The following is a 22077-nucleotide window of genomic DNA, read 5'->3' on the forward strand; positions in this document are numbered from 1 at the left end:
ACATACTTAATGGCATCCCTCACAGAGATTCCATAATCTCTTTGGCAATACTCATACCCTCATGTTTCTTTTGTCAACACATCAGATAAGCTAGCGAGAATGTAAGCACGGGCTATATCATTAGCCCTGACCCATCGTCATATACATTTCGAACATTTCAGTTTGTTTTTAAAGCTAGGAATGGGAGGACAGTCCTCAGTTAAGACAAACCGAAAATCGTCTATCACAAGTATCGTATTCAAATTTGATTTCCAATTCTTGTAATGCCATGTTGAGGCTAATTGCCCTATCTGACGCCAACACTTGTATTAATGAATTTGTCATTCTGAAATTTAAATCCAATCAAGTTTTAGCAATTTTAATAATTTACCCAAGATTATTCTTTTGCAACGATACTACATCATGACATTCTTGACTAAATACTACCTCAAGAATAACTCATATTCCGATAGTCATTTAGGTACCGCATTTGGTCAGATATTATTTACATTTAATAATTCTATAAGTGTAGACCCGCCATTTTTGGACTTCAGAGGCCACTAATGAACAAAGAAATCCTATCCATTTCTAGAGCTTGAGTTGTTCCGAATCAGTTACAACTCTCCGAAGGGATCGCCGTCGTTAAACGACTAGCAAAGGGCCGCTTAAAGCTAACAGCAGGCGCAACATAGGAATCTCACGATCCAAACTAACGGAAGAGACCGCATGATATGTTGACACATTTCCTTCACCCACTTACTATGAACTACTTCCTCCGTTCACCTTGATATTGACTCATACAAAACACTTTTTGAAGGGAGGTCACTTCCAGGGTGACATGAAGCATCATATGAATCTCACGGTGTGAATTAAATGGAGACGTGACAGTTGAAATCATACACTGGATTTCTGTTCGAACAACTTCCTCTTATTCACCCGAATCTAAATTTAAGCTAAACATACTCTTCGAAGGGAGTCACTTCCAAGGTGACACGAAGTACCGCTTAAATCCAGACTGTGAACTTTTAGGGATGCGAGATCTAAAGAATAACATACCGTGTATATTATTAATCTTCCACTGAAGTTTCTAATAACTCTATCATATAGAAGTTATTCACTACCACTGAAGTATTCTGATGTTTGGGTAACCTTGTACTTAGGTTCTTTTCCAGCTAAATAAAAATAACCCTAAGTTTATGTGGACTTAGCCCTACGATGTTTAGGTGATAAACGCTTTTATTACCTCACATCGCTCACAGAGACTCATAAAGTTGGTTACCAATACTCAATTATTCGACCGTAATCCTCGGGTAGGAGGTGTTCCATAGATCGTCAACTTAAATATTCTCAACCTTCGACAGGATTATATACCGGTTGAGTTTGTAACCCTAGTTTTACAAGTTTAACGACCTATTTTAACTAATTAAAACAAGTGGTTAACCTACGTGAGCATGCAGTTGTTCTTTGTTATGGATTTTAAATGTCAACCCAATTTTATAACAGCTTATAAAACTTTAGACATGCTAAACATCCACAACATACAGACATTCGATATCTAATATAATACTTATATTAAATACAAGAAATCCTAACATGCATACTACATATTATAACAAATTATAACATACTTTAAATGGCATACTATATGTGAAGGATCTCTCACCGAAGAGTTCCATGAGCGCATTCGGATTGCTCCGATCTCACCGTGATCGAAATACACATTATACATTCAAAACATACAGTTATGCAAACAAACTCTAATTATCGGCATGCTATGAACAACAAAATAACAAGGGAAAGAGTGCCATACCAGTTGAAGACATTCTTTAAACTTCAGCACTCAAAGCAGCGAAAAACCTCCACGCGATCTGTCAATGCCTAACGGAAGCGTTGACTGCAGCAACACGAACATCGTGGGGACGACAACACCAGAAAAGAGCTCCGGGTATTCTCAGAGTGAGAACCCAAAGCGTGGTCTTTGGTGAATTTGTAGAGAAAGGAGAAAACACGAATTGTGTAGGCGATAAGCAAGTGGGATGGAAAAAGACGCTATCGCATAACAGAATGCTTATCGTTTAGGAGAAGCTACATGATCGTGTAGATTTTACAGGACGATCGTTTAGGAAAAGGTATACGATTGTTTAACAAAATCGGCACACTATACGATCATTTAGAGAAGCTATCCAATCGTGTAGGAAATAGCGTGTGATAGTTTAGGCGCGAGGTAGACGATCGTTTAGGCGGAGAGTGCTATCCTATAGGCTCTCGAAACAACTTAAGCGATCGTTTTCTTTTTCAACAACGTGCTCTCATGAATTCTTTTGGGCGATTGAACAAAATGAAAACTATTTCATTTTAATTCATCGGTTACAATAACCGACGTTGCCCCACTAACCCACATCCAAACGTGAAATTTGGATTAATTATCATATAATTTATCAATCAATTAATTAATTAGTATAATCATATTATATTCTTATCCTATAGTTTGATATCACATATCTACTTTAGTATTTTCTCCTTTACTTGATATAAATCATATTTTATATCTAATTTACTCCAAAATAATGTATCTCATACATTTAGCCAATTATATCATATATAATTAACTAGTCCAGTTATATCATATATAATTGAACTTCCTCTTGTCATTTTGAACATTTCAAATTAACCCAAACACTGTTTCTCGACTTTATCCAAGCTACCCAGGGGACCTAATGGACTTGTGGTTCGAAGCTCCAACGGTCCGTGAATAGTGACTAAACTCTTTAGCTACGAGATCCACCATCCATTAACTGACAGACATTCCACTAAAGACCGACATCTGAACTCTTCTTACAATAGATATATTTCTGTATCCATCAAATATAACCAATCATGAGTACGATGACCCTTCACAGATGCTCGTAAGTACAACTGGGCTAAATTATCGTTTTGCCTCTGTAGTTACATCTCACTCCTTAAATACCATTGATTCCTCTAATGAATAATACAACATAGTCTAACTATGTGTGAATACCTCTCGGGCCAAGAGAAGGTGTGTGGCACCACATCGTTCAAGCCCCGGAATCAGCCCTTAAGGGAGCTATCTATCTACTTACCCCTGCCTCGGGGAAGGAGTGAATTCCATCTTGTGTAGTTGAGTTCCCAGCTCCCAAATCAAATGAATACCCAAAATGGTAGGTTTGAATCGGCGACCTGGCCACTCGCACCTATACAAATCAAAGGATCACCCTCAATGGCAGGAGTTCCCAACTCACTCAGGATTAAGGTAATGTTACCTATGGTCATACTAGTAAAGTGAAGTCTCTATCATGAACGGTGTTATATAACGAGACATTAATACTTCGTGGTCAGGTCTTATATAAACTCTTTGTATAAGATGTCTCTACTCGTATGTCCCCAACACAAAAAATCAGGATCAGACCATCTGTGACAAGTCACAACACTTGTGACCATTCCACAAAGCGAGCCGCATCCATAGCGCTACTAGAATAAGGTTTCCCTCCTATATCCATATACTACAGACCGTTTTGATTATCACTCAAGACATGATCCACTTGTATGTCACCACATACATGCTTGAGTCACATACAAATAATCAGGGGTTTTATGTTTATTGGTTTGTGGTAAAGCAAATAAAACAAGTAACTGAGCAAAATTACAAGATGTGAAGTAAATATCATATATTAACAATATAAGCGTTCGTACAAACTCTTTACAAACTACAAGACACGAGACTTTAGATCATCAACCCCAATAATCTCCCACTTATCCTAAAGTGAAGTGAGATGTACAAAAAACTAGTACAAAACAATAAATTAGGGCATAAAAGCCCAGTACAATAAAATCTCCCACTTGTCCTATTCCAACCGCGGGCAATCCTGTAGACCCATGCTCTGTAGGTGACTCTCAAACACTGTAGCTGTGAGAGCCTTCGTAAACGGGTCAGTAACATTAGAATGGCCTGGGTTAGACTGATCCGTCTCAATTCCTCAACCTCTTGAGGCGTCTTAGGACACATTTCCTTAGACAAAGTGACTCAATGCCTTAACGGTAGTAGACCCCTTCTGGTGTCTTGCATCGAGTATTTGAGCAACATCTTATCAATGTATGATGCCTGAGACAGTGCTAGTACTTTGTTCTTACGATCCCGAAAGATCTGTATACCTAGAACAAACTGAGTCTTTCCCAAAACTTGCATTTGGAGGTGGATTGCTAGCCAGTTCTTAACTGCAGTCAGTAGACCTACATCATTCCTAATGAGTAGGATATCATTTACGTACAACAATAAGAAGACTACTGAATCATTCATGATCTTCTTGTAAACACAAGGTTCATCAACGTCACCATCCCGATCAATATCCTCCATTGCCTTCTTATAAGACAAAAGATCTTCAACATCGACATTTCCTACCATAGCAATGATTCCTGTGAAATCCAGATAACGAACAGGTGGGTTCGCAACCCTCCCACTACGTCGAGGTTCTCTCAACTCTTGAGGTGGAACTAACCTACTGGATGAACTTCCATCAACAACTCTTTTTGATATAGCAGGCTCTTCAACAACTCTTGTTTTAGTCTCAGTAGTTTCATTGGAAAGCTCACGCAACACGACTTTGCTTTGTGGAATGTGCTTCCTTATATGATTCTCCTCTAGAAAAGTAGTGTTTGTTGAAACAAACACCCTATTTTTCGTCGGATCATAAAAATAACCCCCTCGTGTACTTTTGGGGTAGCTACAAAGAGGCATAACCTCGACTGTGGTTCTAACTTCTTGGGATTAGCCTCAAGCACATGTGCACGGAAACCCTAAATGCAGAAGTGACGTAAACTAGCTTTACGCCCATTCCAGAACTCCATAGGTGTTCTTGCAACACTCTTGAAGGGAACACAGTTAAGTATGTATACCGTAGTCTCCACTGCGAAACCCCAAAACGAGTCTGGTAAGGAAGCGTAACTCATCATCGAGCGAACCATGTCTAACAAGGTTCTATTTCTCCTCTCCGCTATACCATTCTGCTGAGGTGTACCTGACGTTGAGAGTTAGGAAACGATTCCATGCTTTATCAAATAGTTCTAGAATGTTGAGTCCAAAAACTCTCCACCTCAATCCGATCGAAGTGTTTTAATCCGTCTATCCAATGCGTTTTCAATTTCAACCTTGAACTCTTTGAACTTTTCAAAGGATTCAGACTTTCGTTGCATAAGATAAACATACCCGTACCTGGAGTAATCATCAGTAAAATTGATCAAATACTCATAGCCACCTTGGGCTCACACATTCATAGGACCACAAAGGTCAGAATGTACTAACTCAAGAAGCTCCTTGGCTTTATAACCTTTTCTAGTAAAAGGTCATTTAGTCATCTTACCCTCAAGGCAAAACTCACACACTGGTAAAGAATTTTCTTCTAACTCACTTGGAAGTCCATTCTTCACCAATCTCTCAATCCTATTGAGATTGATGTGCCCTAAACGTAGATGCCAAAGTTGGGCATTTTCTTTTGGAGAAATTGGTCGACGTTTTGATTGAGTTACGGCAGTTCTGAACAATTCAGTATTATGGAGGGAATTAATGGCTAACGACCTTAGCACATATAAATTTGATTCTAGATTTTCTTTGCAAATAAAAACACCATCTTTATGAATAAACGCTTTATACACATTAAAAGATATAGTATATTTACATTGCAATAAACACTTTACAAAAATAAGGTTCCTTTTTAGTTCAGGAACAATATATACATTATGTAAAATAAGAAACCTATTATGTAAAGCTAACTGGAGTTCTCCTACTGCCACAGCTGAGACGACGTGCCCGGTGCCTACTCGCATCGTTCTTATCCATCGCTCGTATACATTAGGTTCGGGCCTTCTCATTCGCCCTTGTCCATCACTCATATTCCTCCCGAACATTTTGAGTGGCATTCGGAGCTGGAATAGAAGGACAAGCCTCCGTGAGAGCGAACATGAGATCCTTGATGATCAGGATCGTCATGATCATGTGGTTCCATATTGCAAAATTATCGCCAGTAAGTTTTTCGATGCTTTGCAATGCTAACGTAACTGTTGCCATTTTGAAAATGTTGCTGAAAATACGAACAAAACTTTATTAGATTTGCTAATCCACTTTTAAACCAATCAGTTTTGCAAAACAGTTTCAAGTGCCCTAAGTTATAGACTTCTATTTTGCAATGATGCCCTAATGAGGCAGGACCATCGGTAGGGTGATCAGTTGCCCATTCGCTGGGATGAGACATTCTCAATCATTAGGCTGAACCAACTCTTGAAACTAAACCTAAAAGCCATCATTTTTCGGTCAAAAATCGTAACCTTTAACTATTCCGCGTAAGTGTAACCTCTCGCTTTCGGTGCCAGAGTCCCGCCCTAATGAGCCCACCGTAGGGAAGAAGCAGATTAAGACAAGAGACTAAGTTACCTTATCCTCTTACAGGAGATCAAATAAAGAAAAGCGCAAAACTGCCATCCTTTAGGGGGACACTCCGAGGGTGCCTTGAGGCGATGCATAGTAACGTTATTCAACCGAACGAGGGAGACCGAGGGATATGCTATCGCACTTCTCGCTCCCACTTACTATGAACACTCTCTCCATCCACCTTGATATTGACCTACCCAAACACCATTCATTGGGGGGACACGTTAAAGGTGCCGTGAGGCCGAGGATAGATCTCACGGTATGGACTATTTAGGAGAAATGTGAAAGGTTTAATTGAAGCATCTTATGCCCCAAGTACCCCCACTGAATGTTCTACCTAGGGGTTCATTAACCTAGACAATCCGGCTACTGATTTTAGTCTAAGTCGTCTTTTTAAACTCTACTCATAAACAACATTTTTCTATGAAATATGAACAGTTCAAGTAGTCACATTTAAACACTTTATTGGACTGTCCTTAACTTGCATGCATGCATCAAATCTATCTAATTCACCTTTCCAGGTAAGTTCCCAGGTAGGGATGTTACGTTTCTGTCAACTTAAATACCCCAGCCTAGACAGAACCCGCCTTAAACAAAAGGTCCCTTATAGATAGATTTGCTACACTTTAACCTTTTATTAGCTAATTTAATCCTATTAAACTGATTAAAAGATTAAATCCTTAGGGTTGCTAATCGTATTAAAACCGTGATCTTAGGTCTATTTGCTCCAAGTATTAAACATTTTAAAACCATGAATTAAACCTAAGTGAGCATGCATGCCTTTCTTATTTATTTTAGTTCTAATTTCTCTTTAACTTTTAAAAAGAAATAACTAAAAGCATTGCGCACAACGAGGCATTTATAACATTTCTTAAGTAACCTATGTGTCATGCTTCATGGAATGTCCAGTCATTACTATACATAACTTTTATATAATGCGTAACAACCAAGCAAACATGCTATCATTCACCCTTATACTATAACATTTATAATATAAAGATGATGCATGTCAATGCTTTTTATGCATGCATAAATATAATTCTTATATTATATGATGCATGAGCATGCTCTTACATAATTAAATCATACTTTCTAAGTTATAGCAATTACAATAAAGTGATGATGTATGACCATTGCATAACCTAAGGTGGGATTTACTATATGTGCATACCATATGAAATATAAAGACATACATCGCATATAATAATCAAAGGATTAATGGACCGAGATGAGCCTTTACAAAAACTAGAATGAAAAAATCCTATCTATTACATTTTTCATCGAGCAAACCAGTTCACAGGCGAACCGGGTCTTGAACCGCCAGGAGGTCTTCATCATGTAGCAAGCTTTGCAGGTAGACGGTCGTTCAGCGTGCAATAGACGACAGAAGTATAAGTAAACAATCGCGTAGACGACGAGGCTGCGAAGCCTGATCGTCCATGCGATCGTGTAGCGCAAAGACAGGTAAACGATTTACCTTGCATTACTAAGCGATCGTTTAGTCAATTACTAAGCGATGAAGCTTGCTGACCTAAACGATCGTCTAGCGCGCATGCTTTAAACGATACGCGAGTGTCTCATCGTCTAAATAATGCATGTAACTAGGTAAACGATTTACCCTGCGATGCTAAACGATCGTTTAGTCAGTTACTAAGTGATGAACCTTGTTGACCTAAACGATCGTCTAGCGCGCCCACGCGTTAATCGATTCACGAGCATCTCATCGTCTACACGACGTGATACTTAGCGATCACGTACTTGATCGTCAACCCAATGCGACCAACTCTTGATCGCATTCTCCATCGTTTAACCGATGCGTTCATCAGCGATCGCATACTTCTTCATCTTTATGATGCGATCAACAGCGATCGCGTAGAACATCTTCTGCACGATGCGATCAACCCTAGATCGCCTCCTTCCTCGAAGAGCCACAACGCTTGCCTAGAACTTCGACGAACGACTCAAAACTTCAAACAAACTTTGAATACAGACTCGATAATGATTATTAATGCCCAAAAACGTAGGGACCTTTACAAACAATCGCAAATGTAAAAGGATCTAAATCAAACCGAGGCTAATCATCCCGAAAACAACCATTAATCCACACATCCATAGAAAACTATAACCATTAAATTAGTGCAGAAATACACCCACCATGAATGCAAATCTCATTTCGTTGCAACAGATGAAATCGGAGTATTAGAACCTGGCTCGGATACCAATTGAAGGATCTCATATCTAAGAGTTCCATGAGTGTGTTCGGATCGCTCCGATCTCACAGCGATCGAAATACAAATATATGCATTCAACACACAGTTATGCAAACAAAGACTAATTAATGGCATGCTACGAACAACAAATAACAAGGGAAAGAGTTCTATACAGTTGAAGACGTTCTTCACACTCCGGAACTCCAACGAAACGGAACCCTTCAAGCGATCTACCAACGCTCAGCAGCACCGTCAAGACAGCAGCATGAATAACGCATGAACACGAACGCCGTGGGGGACGACACCACCACTAAAGAGCCCTGGATATTCTCAAAGTGAAAACCCAAAGGGTGGGCTTCAGTGAATTTGGTAGAGGAAGGAGGAAACACAAATCGTGTAGGCGACAAACAAGTGGGAGGGAAAAATCTGCTATCGCATAGCAGAAATGCTTATCGTTTAGGAGAAGCTACACGATCGTGTAGGATTTACTGAAAAAATTGTTTAGGAAAAGGTACACGGTCGTTTCGTAAAATCGGCACACTATACGATCATTCAGAGAAGCTATCCGATTGTGTAGGTGACAGTGTGCAATCGTCTAGCGTGTGGTGGACGATCATTTAGGCAGAGAAGAGGTATCGTATAGTCTCTCGATTTTCTTAAGCGATCATTTTGCTTTCTACCAACACGCGCACTTTTTTCTTTGGACGATTGACGAACAGGCTTCTTGAAAAATGAAAATGATTTCATCTTTTATTTCATCGGTTACAATAATCGATTCATCCCACTAACCCACATCCAAACGTGAAAATTGGCTTAATTATCATATAATTAACTAATTAATTAATTAATATAATCATATTATATTTTTAACCTATAGTTTGATATCACATATCTACTATAATATTTTCTCCTCTACTTGATATAAATCATATTTATATCTAATTTCCTCTAAAATAATGTATCTCATACATTTAGCCAATTATATCATATATAATCGAACTTCCTCTTGTCAATTTGAACATTTCAAATTAACCAAAATACTGGTTCTCGACTTTATCCAAGCTACCCAGGGGACCTAATGGACCTGTGGCTCGAAGCTCTAACGGTCTGTGAATAGCTGACTAAACTTTTTAGCCATGAGATCCACCATCAGTTAACTGTTAGACATTCCACTAAAGACCAACAGCTAAACTCTTCTTACCACAGATATATTTTTGTGTCCATCGGATATAACCAATCATGAGTACGATGACTCTTCACAGATGCTCGTAAGTACAGCTGGGCCACTACAGACATAATCCACTTGTATGTCACCACATACATGCTTGAGTCACATACGGATAACCAAGGATTTTATATTTATTGGTTAGTGGTAAAGCAAATAAAACAAATAACTGAGTAAAATTACAAGATGTGAAGTAAATATCATATATTAACAACACAAACATTCGTACAAACTGTTTACAAACTACAGGACATGAGACTTTAGGGCATCAACCCCAACACTATATAACTAGAACAAACTGAACCTCTCCCAAATCTTTCCTTTGGAATTGGGTCGCTAGCCAATTCTTAACTACAGTCAGTAAACGTACATCATTCCCAATGAGTAGGATAACGTCTATGTACAATACTAAAAAGACTACTGAAGCGTTGATGATCTTCTTGTAGACACAAGGTTCATCAACATTTTGGTCAAAGCCATACGACTTGATCGCAATATCAAACCGTATGTTCCAAGATCGAGACGCCTGTTTCAGTCCATAAATGGACCGATTCAGTTTGTAAACCTTTTGCTCTTGACCTTGGACTATGAATCCCTCGGGTTGCACCATGTAAATGGTCTCCTCAAGATTTTCATTCAAAAAGGTCGTCTTAACGTCCATTTGCCAGATTTCATAATTATAATAAGCTGCAATGGACAAGAGGATGCAGATAGACTTTAACATGGTAACAGGCGAGAAATTCTCCTCATAGTCGACTCCCTTTACCTGGGTATAACCCTTTACCATATGTCGAGCATTGAAGGTCTGTACCTTCCCATCAACACCCCATTTGCACTTGTAGATCCATTTACAACCTATAGGGCGAACCCCATTAGGCTGATCTACCAGATCTCATACTGAGTTGAAGTACATCGACTCCATCTCGAGATCCATGGCCTTAACCCATTCATCTTGGTCAACATCCTCCATTGCCTTTTTATAAGACAACGGATCCTTAACGTCGCCATCTGCTACCATAGCAAGGATTTTCGTGAAACTCAGATAGCGAACGGGTGGGTTCGCAACCCTCCCATTATGTCGAGGTTCCCAACTCTTGATGTGGAACCGACCTACTGGATGAACTCCCATCAACAACTCTTGCTGATGTAGGAGTCTCTTCAACAACTCTTATTGAAGTTTCAGTAGTTTCATTGGAAAACTCACGCAACACGACTTTACTTCATAGACTGTGCTCCTTTATATGATCCTCCTTCAGGAAAGTAGCATTTGTTGAAACAAACACCCTATTTTTCGTTGGATCATAAAAATAACCCCCTCGCCTTTGGGTAGCCTACAAAGAGGTATAACCTCGGCCGTGGTTTTAATTTCTTGGGATTAGCCTTAAGCACATGTGCAGGGCAACCCCAAATGCGAAAGTGACGTAAATTAGTTTTACGCCCGTTCCACAACTCTAAAGGTGTTCTTGCAACACTCTTGGAGGGAACACAGTTAAGTATGTATACTATAGTCTCCACTGAAAAACCCCAAAACGAGTCTGGTAAGGAAGCATAACTCATCATCGAGCGAACCATGTCTAACAAGGTCATATTTCTCCTCTCCGCTACACCATTCTGCTGAGGTGTACCTGACGCTGAAAGTTGGGAAACGATTCCATGCTCTATCAAATAGTTCTGGAATGTTGAGTCCAAAAACTCTCCACCTCGATCCGATCGAAGTGTTTTAATCCGTCTATCCAATGCGTTTTCAACTTCAACCTTGAACTCTTTGAACTTTTCAAAGGATTCAGACTTTCGTTGCATAAGATAAACATACCCGTACCTGGAGTAATCATCAGTAAAATTGATAAAATACTCATAGCCACTTCGGGCTCACACATTCATAGAACCACAAAGGTCAGAATGTACTAACTCAAGAGACTCCTTGGCTCTATAACCTTTTCTAGTAAAAGGTCGTTTAGTCATCTTACCCTTAAGGCAAGACTCGTACACTGGTAAAGAATTTTCTTCTAACTCACTTGGAAGTCCATTCTTCACCAATCTCTCAATCCTATTAAGATTGATGTGCCCTAAACGTAGATGCCAAAGTTGGGCATTTTCTTTTGCAGAAATTCGTCGACGTTTTGATTGAGTTACGGCAGTTCTGAACAATTCAGTATTATGAAGGGAATTAATGGCTAACGGCTTTAGCACATATAAATTCGATTCCAGATTTTATTTGCAAATAAAAACACTATCTTTATGAATAACCGTTTTATCCACATTAAAAGAGATAGTATATTTACATTGCAGTAAGGTTTACAGAAATAAGGTTCCTCTTTAGTTCGAGAACAATATATACATCATGTAAAACAAGAAATCTATTATGTAAAGCTAACTGCAGTCCTCCCACTGCCACAACTAAGACGACGTGCTCGGTGCCTACTCGCATCGTCACCTCACCAACCTTCAGCTGTCACCAAGATCTAATCCCCTGAAAAGAAGAACAAACATGGTTAGTGGCGCATGAATCAATTATCCAGGCAGAATCATCATTCTCCACTAAACAAGTTTCAAGAACAAGTAAATCATATTTAGCTTTATCGGCCTTCGCCTTCGCCTTGACTGCTTTCTTCTTTTTCAGATACCAAGGACAGTTCCTCTTCCATTGTCCATCTTGTTTGCAGTGGAAACACTTTCCCTTAGCAACTTGTGGACGCCTACTTGGGGCGACAGGCAATGGGTTAGCAGGTGCCTTCCTTTTTCCCTTACCACACTTCTTCTTCTTTCCCTTTGGAGAGTTAGAAGCAGAAGGTGCAGACTTCGTTCCTAAAGTCGAACCTCTATGGAACATCCTAGGGGATGAAACAACATTTGCCTCACCCTTCTACCTCTCCTTACTTTTCAGTAAAGATTGGTATGTCTGCAACTCGTTGAGGAGAGTTGTAAGGTTATATTTCACTTTGTTAAGAATCACATTGCTAACAAAGTGCATGAAGCTCTCCGGCAAAGAATGCAGGATTATGCTAACTTGGTTGTCGTCGTCATTGGTAGACACATTCAACTCCATCACATTAAAGTGGACCATCATCTTAAGCACATGTTCATGAATAGAAGTGCCTACTTTCATTGTGGCCTGTAGGAACTCCATGATCTCACATGCTGAGACCATAGGCCCATGTTTCTTGGCCAAGACTTCAAAAAGACTTGCCAAGATGTAGGCTCGAACCTTCTCTTTCACCCTTGTCCATCGCTCGTATGCCTCCCAAACATTTCGAGCAGCATTTGGAGCTCGAATAGGAGGACAAGCCTCCGTGAGAGCGAACATGAGATCCTCGATAATCAGGATCGTCGTGATCATGTGTTTCCATGTTGCGAAATTATCACCAGTAAGTGTCTATGTCTCCAGCTATCTATCAGGATCGTCGTGATCATGTGTCAAGCCCTAGAATCAGCACTTAAGGGAACAACCTCTATACTATCCCTAAAGCGGGTAGGAGTGAATTCTCTCTTGCACCCTATGTCCTCAGCTATCTATCCGATCCTACCCCTGAAAAGACAGTCATATTGAGCAGGCGCTGTTGAGCCAACCCTCACCTATGCAAATCTAAGGGCAATCCCAGATAAACGGGAGTTCATAGTTAGCTTAGCATTAAGGTTAAGTTACCTAGGTCATCGCTTTGAATTAGTCAGTCCTAAACAGTAAATTGCGTTATAAAGTAAGAGTGACTCATTTCGTGGTCCGATCTTGTACAAACTCTTTTGCACATGGACACCCCCACTCCTCATGTCCAACATGAACGAATTAGGATCACTTTGTTTGTAGCACTTTACAACTCCTTGTAACAACTACAGAGCAGGTCGTATCCAATAGTGTTACCATAGTAAGGTACCCAACCTTATCCATGTACTATAGATCATTTTGACTATTTACTCGAACCTGATCCACCTTATTGTCTCCACATAAAGTTCAAGTACTCATCCAATAGTCAAAGGACTTTTAGATTTATTGGATTTCTATTCAAGCAATAGATTTATTCAATAACACATTTATTGAATTATCAGAATAAGTTCCATTGTTTACATACCACAAGTTTTAGGACATAAAACCCAACACGAACAACATGACCACTACGCAGCACGAACACCGCGCACTCGTCATCTGCGATCGCTCGGTCATGAACACCCCAACAGCATGAACGACATCCATAGAACCTCGATGGTGTCGAGTTGAGTATGACACCACCAAAAAGGCTACCTTGGTATTTTCGGTGTGAGAATCCAAAGGGTGGGCTCTGTGTAAACTTTGTTTGAGGCAGAAGAATGGAGAAAACACCAATCGTGTAAACGACTGAGCAAGTGGGAGAAGACTGAACCTATCATATAGGTCGATGCCCAATCGTTTAGCAAAAACTAAGTAATCGTATAGCAAAAGCTAAGCGATCGTTTAACTCATCGCTTAGTTCCCGTCTCTGTCACTTACAAAACACTACACGGTCGTCTAGCTCGCTCAAGTTGTCGCTTAGTAAATTGTATTTACTTGACAACTTCCGTGAGTTTCTTTTTCCGAGAGAGAAATGTCAAAACAATTTTTTTGACAAAAACTTACTAAAAATAGGAAAACAATTTTCCTTTTATATCACGGTTACCATGAACCACCAATATCCTTCCATTCACTTGGTCATTAGAGAAAAAGATTTAATTATCCAATAATTAATATTATTATAAATATAAATGATAACCAACTTATCATACTATATTTATAACCTATAGTTTTAATATTTCATCTTATTAAACATATAAACCATAGTTCTTTTTCTATTCCATGGTACTTAATGTAAATCTCATTTACATTAATCCTCCACTAAATGTATCTCGTACATCATACCGATTATATCATATATAATCAAATTATCTTTTGTCAATTTGAACATTTCAAATCAACACCAAGAACTAATCCTCAATTGAATCCATTGAGCTATCAAGGGGATCTTATGGACCTGGAGCTCGAAGCTCCAACGGTACATGAATAACTGACTAAACTCTTTAGTCACAGGATCCACCATCCATTAACGGCCAGGCACTCCACTAAAGACCGACAACTAAACTCTCCTTACCACAGATATATTATGTATCAATCTTAACCAATCAAAAGTGCGACAACCTTTCACAAATCGCTCATAATTACAGCTAGGCCAATAACCGTTATACCCCTGTAGTTACATCAAACTCCTTAAATACCACTGATCCCTCTAATGAACATAAGTCATAGTCCTACTATGACTAAGTCTTCTCTTCCAAAGAGAAGTTGTGGCCAGTATGTTCAAGCCTCAGAATCAGCCCTTAAGGGAGCAATCTCTCTAGTTATCCCTGCTTCGGGAAAGGAGTGAATTTCATCTTGTGGGTTGAGTTCCCAGCTCCCAGATTAGACAAGTCCCCAAAAAGGTAGGTATGTTGAGTTGGCAATTTGGCCACACTCACCCATACTAATCAAAAGACCGCCCTCAAAGGCAGGAGTTCCCAAAACACTAAGAATTGAGGTCGTGTCACCTATGGTCATTTAGATGAGATGTAAGTCTCTAGTATCAACAATGTTATATACAGAGTCTAGTCATCTCGTGGTCCGGTCTTATACAAACTCTTTGTATAGGACACCCCCGCTCGCATGTCTCCACATGAATGGTCAGGATCTACCATCTGTAGTAGTTTACAACCATTGCAAACTTCTACAAAGTGGGTCGTATCCGTAGTGTCACTAGGATCAGGTATCCCACCTTAATCCTTATACTACAGATCTATTTAGAATATCACTTAAGGCATGATCCATTTGTATATCACATATACATGCTTAAGTTCACATAAGATGGCATGATCCATTTGTATATCAAATATACATGCTTAAGTTCACATAAGATAACCAAAGAGTTTTATTTATTGGATATGAGTAAATGCCAGAATGAAATAATAATTATTTTATTCATAAAAAACGTTTATCTTTACAAAACAACAAAACTCTGGGAGAATTAAGACACCAATCCCAACACTACTGGCATGGACGACGTGATCGTTGTGCACAGGGAGAAATAACAAATGAGCCAACTATGTCAGATGACTAGTTTTCCTGGTACGATTCAATCACGAGGCGATTTATCACACCTGACGGCGCTTACTATTACTACATGGTAAGAGATTTAAAATTAGAAATTTTCCAAATATATGATATGAATATTGTTTAATATTTATTTTTTTCATCATACAAAATAATTTTATCGAAGATGTACAACAGTATTCAGTACAAAACAATTTACCAGAATTGGGTTCAATGTGTCACCAAACATTGGTCAACATAGAAAATATTATTCGACAAACAAGACGACTCAATGTTGTTGACACTAATCAAAGACGTATTCGTCGTAGACGACAACGACTATAGGGTGAAGCTAATTTAGAAGCACGCGAAGACAACGCCATGTGGGGTAAGGGTTATGGGTCGTCTTTAAATTTCATGTAAACTTCTATTTTTAAATTAAAGAACTAATTGTAAATCTTCTTTAGTATCATGACTTTTTTTTTTTTAATATGAGTGCAGAATAATTATGTTTTCGTTGTAGATTAAATATATAATTAAGTTTAATAATGAAGAAATTTGTAAACCTCGTCCACGAGTTTGTTGTACATCTCCGATTAAAAAATAATAATTAGTCAATCAATTTTTTAAGAATCGTGGACCTGGTCCACGAGTCTCTCTTCGATCAGTCTACCAACCGAGCTGACGTGATGCTGACGGAATTAAATGCTAATCGTGTACTCCATACACGATTTCCCTTCATGTCAAAACTACCTTATTTTTATCAATAATTTATTTTCCAACCTATTTTTAAAAATACTTTCTCATATACCCCGTTTTTGTCAATAATTTGAAAATCTATAATATTTTTTAACTTGATCCAAACTTTTGATAATATTTTTTCGATGTTTAACTGTGACATGTCTTTTTTTATATATTATATTATTAAAAAAAACAAGAAAAATAGTCCAAATAAATAAATAAATAAAAATAAGGGTCATCCAATCCAATCCGACGACGAAAATGATAACAGAAAAAGTACAATCAACAAGAAAGATCAGAGATAATTAGCGAATCGAAACTGTAAAATCGGGAGTTGGAATTTTCAATCATTTCTTCTTCTTCCACTTCCGATCAATCTCTCTCTCACGCACATTCTTAAACCTTTTTCATTGCTCCATTTAAAGCCTCATCAATGGCGGAATAAAGGGAGAATCAACAAGAGAGAAAATTAGCAAGCTTCTATTTGCACTAATGGAGGCCTGCACCGACTCTGTCGTTCCACTTTTTCCCCTCATTTTGCCGGTTCATCAGTCTGAAGCCACTGAAAAGAAGGCTTCGGCATCAAGAAAGCGTATCAGAGCTCTGGAAGCCAACGGCGGTGTACAGAGGAAAGAGAGGGAGAAGAGGAAGGAGATGAGTGAGAGTTTCGATGTTCTTCAATCTCTCGTCCCGAATCTCTCTCCTAAGGTTAGTGGATAATGGATTTTATTCTCGCTTTAGTATAATCTAGCTTCTTCTAGGTACATTTTGTGTTCGCGGTTTTAGTCCTATTTTTGTGCTGAAATATTCAGGCCACGAGAGAGACTATTGTTTCCGAAACGATCCAGTTCATCGAGTTCCTACAAAAGCAGTTGATGAGGCTGGAAATGGAGAAGAAATCATCGGAATCGGTGACGATGCTTCCGAGTACGAACTCGGATTCATCAGGCGGCGGCGGCGGCGGCGTCATTGTCTCGGTCTCCGGCAACATCGTGTTGTTTGGGATTATTATTGCTTCTGTTCAACGAGGTATGGTGACACAGATTTTAATGGTGTTTGAAAGACACCAAGCTGAAGTTCTTGCAGCGAATGTTGCAGTCAGCCATGGAAATTTAACGTTAACAGTCACAGCTTCTGTACACGGTTACGTAGAGAATACTATAGAGCTGATTAAAAACGATATCCTAAGCTTAAAGAAGTAGTAACTTCCATTATATTCACGAGATTCTTCCCTTTTTATTTACTACGACAGGGATGATTAATACTTTTACAGAACTAGAAAGTAGAGTGAATGAAAACAATACAATAGTCTTATATATTTTGTATTTTGCTTCATAATCATGTTATAGAATATTAGTTGACAAGTCGGCTTCAATCTTTGATTCTAAATATAATTCTTATTTGCAAAGAAAGCATCTCTCTCTTTTTCCGCTGTTTTTGTTTTAGTACAACAATTGCGACCCATGAACCTTTAATTTAGGATGGTAATTGATATCTTTTAAACTGGCTTGGATTGGCCTCTCTACCTGGGTTATTTTGGTTTAAATTGTTATAATATTAAGATAATGTGTATTCGACTTTTCGATTGTAATAGTTATCATTCCTGCTTTCAAGTATCTCTCCCTCTTTCTCTATACTGATTACATATATTATATGCATAAGTATATATATATACTATACACAAGTAGTGTAGAATGTGCATATATATACTTGTTGGCTATTGATGTCATTAAACATGTACAAGTAACTTGAACATAGCTCAATAGATTAAAGTATGAACAACTCTTTCTCTAGGTACTTTGTACTAAATTGTAATAATGTTTTATTAAAAAAAACGCAAATGTATGGGAGAAGTCTACTTTAATCTTGAATTTTCCTCTCATCTTCTGGTTACAAATGAGAAATTTTTTAACAAAGGGGTTAATATATTGATTGGATGAAAACCAAAATATGAATTTGGTCATAAATTGTTGCAAAAGATTGGACAAAACCACATGAGGAAGCACTATCTAATGGCTAGGAATCAGCACAGTCAACAGGAGCAAAGGAAATAACTTGAGCTTCAAGGTCATATCCAACATGGAAGTTTTGCAGCTGAAAGTTCCCTAATATAGAAACTGGAGATCCAGAACGCAGAAAGGCAAGACAGAAAATTCCATCGTCCTCTATCTTCACAAAGGTACTTTCTACGTTAAGAATTAAATCTGCACCATCAAAATGAACCGTAACATCTGGAAATGACTCCAGATCATTTGCATTTGCTGCAAAGCACAACTCGAATCTGTCTCTAGGGTCTTTTTTTTCCTGTGGTAAATCTGGTAGTGTAAGGAATTTAGCTAGCAAACTATCAAATGTATCTGTTTCAAGACTTGAGTATGTTGTTCCTGAATCTATAATCCACCCATCTCTGACATCGTATACATCAAAAACTCTATCTAACTGGGGCTCATCATTGCTGAGGCCGATTCCTAGAACCTTCACGTAATAAGCATCTGAATCGGGGTATAACAATGGAGTTTGACTCCCAGAAGTCACAGGTAATGATCCAAAATACATTTTACTTGTTGATCCTAAATTATTGAAAGGAACCAAACAGTAGGAGAACTTTTTGATACCCAATTGAGAAATTAATGACAAGGGTGTTTGGTTCAAGCCCACACTCCCTGTATAACTCTGTATATCTTCTGTTGAAGGAGCTTCTGAGCAGCCAAAGTTCAAATAGCCAACATCCACAAGCTTCCCATCTGAGGTATCAAAACTAAAACTATCAGATGAAAGAATTCCACTTGTTGCTTTATTATCTGCATACACTAATCTATATTTGCACCATTTGTCAGATGAATTGCAGGTCTGGAAGCCAGTTAAGGAATTGCAAAAGTTAGAGCCACATGGCTCCATCTCATAAGTGAAAGATTTGGAAGAGAGGAACTTGGTGGTGGGGCCTTCTTTTTTTGGCTCACATTGGTTATTGCAGTCTGAGCATTGCACCCAAATGAGACCATTTGATGTGTCTGCAAACCCCATCACTTGACTTGGAGGATTTCCAATGTTGAAACTTATAAGGTACTCACCACCTTCATTAACTAATGTTGGTGAGAGTGACACATCATTGTCTAATGTATTTTCTGATAACATGTTGTAATACAGATAATTCAGCCGGGACCTAGAACGATGAACGGTCGCCTCTATCCGTGCAGTGTCTGTCATGGCGTGATCGTAAAATGGTGATAGAGGTGAATCTCGATGAATCAAACGTGCGGTGAAGCCAACTTCGGTCGGTACCGTATGCCTTGCCATTGATTCAAGGATGGTAAACAAAAGGAAGAGAATCATGCTTCCAAAACAATGGTTAGGACTCATTTCATCAACTTAAACTCAAACCATTACACTGAGTCTAGGCTTTATAACAAGAACAATTTTTCATTTCGTTTTCGTTGATTGGGGGAAGGGAAGAAAGTTTGTTAGGTCACACCAACGAGAATCTCTGAGTTTGTGGCAGTTGTAAAAATTCAAGTGGTTCATTCATGACCTTCTTGTGTTTTCCAATGTGCAGAGAATGGAAGAAATGGTTGAAGAACTACCAGCAATTTCATTTGATCCTTTTTGCCAGAGGTAACAACAATACCATTGTATATCTCTTTCATTTATAAAAGAATCAAAAGTGATCTTAATTAAAAAATATAGTAATGACATGCCTAAAAATTTACTGATCCAAAACTAAACTAGAGTAGAAGCATGAGGGAGCAGAGCTAGACAATTTGCTAAAACTCAAAAAACAGTAAAGATCTTCATTCTTGCCATCTTTACCCCTTCTTGTATTCTTTTATTTTCTTTTAATGAAAGCTTGGTTTCTTACCATTCTAGCTATCTTAGGTGTCATCTCAAGTCTCTTGAACTTGAACCACAACTTCTCAATGTCTTGAAAAAGAAAAATATTCTTTCCAACTCCCAATTAAGTACGTCCTCCACTGATTTAGTCCAATCATATTTACCTTTCATCTTTAGTAGAATAATGAGCATAATAGGACGAGTAGTACTTGTCCATCCAGGTAATACCTGCCTTTATGCGTCTCACCCTTATTATTCACATAAAAAAAAAGAATTAAAATAATTTAAGTAAGAAGAATTAATTGAACAATTTGGTAGAATGCCCAAAAATAAGTTTCCCAAGATGTACTAAGTATTTTTCCTATAGAAATATAAGATTTAAGAGATGTAGTTAATTCTGGCATAATAGAACAGTACATCAATATTAGCTTAATTTTCTATGAAAGATGAAAGGAAACTAATGAATTAATAATGCATAAAATATTAGACTTTTCGTTGAATTTCTTTTTTGTTAAATTACAAGTTTAGTCCTTAAAATTTTACATTTGTGTCTATCTTGTTAACTTCTAAAACTATCTAGTAGGTTTTTTAAAATTTTCAAATTTGAGTCTATTTGATTCATGAAATTTTAAGTTTGTGTGGTTTTTTTTTTTTTTCTTACACTTAAAAACTTTCGTCGAACACGGTTGACTAGTATTAAATCTCATGAACTCTCAACTTTGCATTGGAACAGACTATTCATTATTATATTTGTCAAACTTAACATCTCGAGCGTAAGTTAAATATATTGATAATATAGTGAAAAATGTAAATATATATCACATATATCATGGTTTTTTTTTTGTGTGTATTTACAAATATATTGGAAATATATATCGAATATATTGTTCTAAGACGATATATTGTACAAATTATATTGTTCATGCATTTATCAAATATACCCTAATTTAATTCTAGAAAATTTAAATATATAGTGTTATATATATCAAATAAACTTCCTTTAAAAGTTTGTTTTGGTGTTATTATTATTATTATTATTAGGTAAAAAAAAAAACTTATTCCTTTTCAAATTAGTTAAAGTGACAAAAGTCTATGAAATTTTATTTCAAAACGTAGGAAAATAAAATATCAAATTATTATAACAATAAATTAAATAAAATTATAATTTTAGTCCAAAGAAAATTTAAAATATATATATTCTTCTAAATTTTTTAGTTACTTTAAATTTAACTATATTAAATTAATTAAGATTATAAATTTAGACTAATTTAAAATCTATTCACTGTTTAAATACAAAAAAGAATATTTTGTAAAATTCAAGATTTAAAAATCTACCCTTCATTCTCAAGCTCCTTAAACCTATACTCAAAATACAAATTTTTTAAATTCAGACTTTCAAAATCTATACTCTTAAATTCAGATTACCTAAATCTTCTAATTTAACCTAGACTTAATATTCCTTGACTTGAGATTACAAATCACCAAACGCCCTTTGAAGATTTTGAGTTGGTTGCATTGTTGAAGAGACACGTGGCTTGATTTGGTCTCCTCAACACACGCAACAGTATTCTTTAAGAAACTCAATTCACAC

The 22077-nt window shown here is 37.6% G+C and overlaps 2 protein-coding genes and 1 pseudogene across 2 annotated transcripts; 2 read left to right on the plus strand and 1 right to left on the minus strand.

Annotated features, from left to right (window-relative positions):
- Positions 1 to 16262, plus strand: part of LOC150038315 (serine/threonine-protein phosphatase 7 long form homolog) — a 29057-nt pseudogene extending 12795 nt beyond the window's left edge.
- Positions 16263 to 16909: 647 nt separating this feature from the next.
- LOC120076134 (uncharacterized) lies at positions 16910 to 18070 on the plus strand. The gene is made up of 2 exons (XM_039029912.2): positions 16910 to 17366; positions 17471 to 18070. Exons 1-2 carry the CDS (start codon positions 17151 to 17153, stop codon positions 17858 to 17860), a joined length of 606 nt encoding a protein of 201 aa, XP_038885840.2. The 5' UTR covers positions 16910 to 17150; the 3' UTR covers positions 17861 to 18070.
- Positions 18071 to 18537: 467 nt separating this feature from the next.
- LOC120090595 (aspartic proteinase CDR1-like) lies at positions 18538 to 19955 on the minus strand. The gene has a single exon (XM_090312674.1). The coding sequence runs from the start codon at positions 19953 to 19955 to the stop codon at positions 18675 to 18677; it is 1281 nt and encodes a 426-aa protein (XP_090168800.1). The 3' UTR covers positions 18538 to 18674.
- Positions 19956 to 22077: the final 2122 nt, after the last annotated feature.

Source organism: Benincasa hispida, chromosome 1 (assembly GCF_027475165.1).
Source record: "Benincasa hispida cultivar pf3 chromosome 1, pf3_genome.v1.1, whole genome shotgun sequence".
NCBI lineage: Eukaryota > Viridiplantae > Streptophyta > Magnoliopsida > Cucurbitales > Cucurbitaceae > Benincasa > Benincasa hispida.

Bases quoted from the DNA above. Each gene is read 5' to 3' on its own strand.
- LOC120076134 (XM_039029912.2), top strand. From the start codon at position 17,151: ATGGAGGCCTGCACCGACTCTGTCGTTCCACTTTTTCCCCTCATTTTG. The intron at 17,367-17,470 runs GTTAGTGGATAA...TGAAATATTCAG, and splicing joins TCCCGAATCTCTCTCCTAAG to GCCACGAGAGAGACTATTGT.
- LOC120090595 (XM_090312674.1), bottom strand. From the start codon at position 19,955: ATGGCAAGGCATACGGTACCGACCGAAGTTGGCTTCACCGCACGTTTG.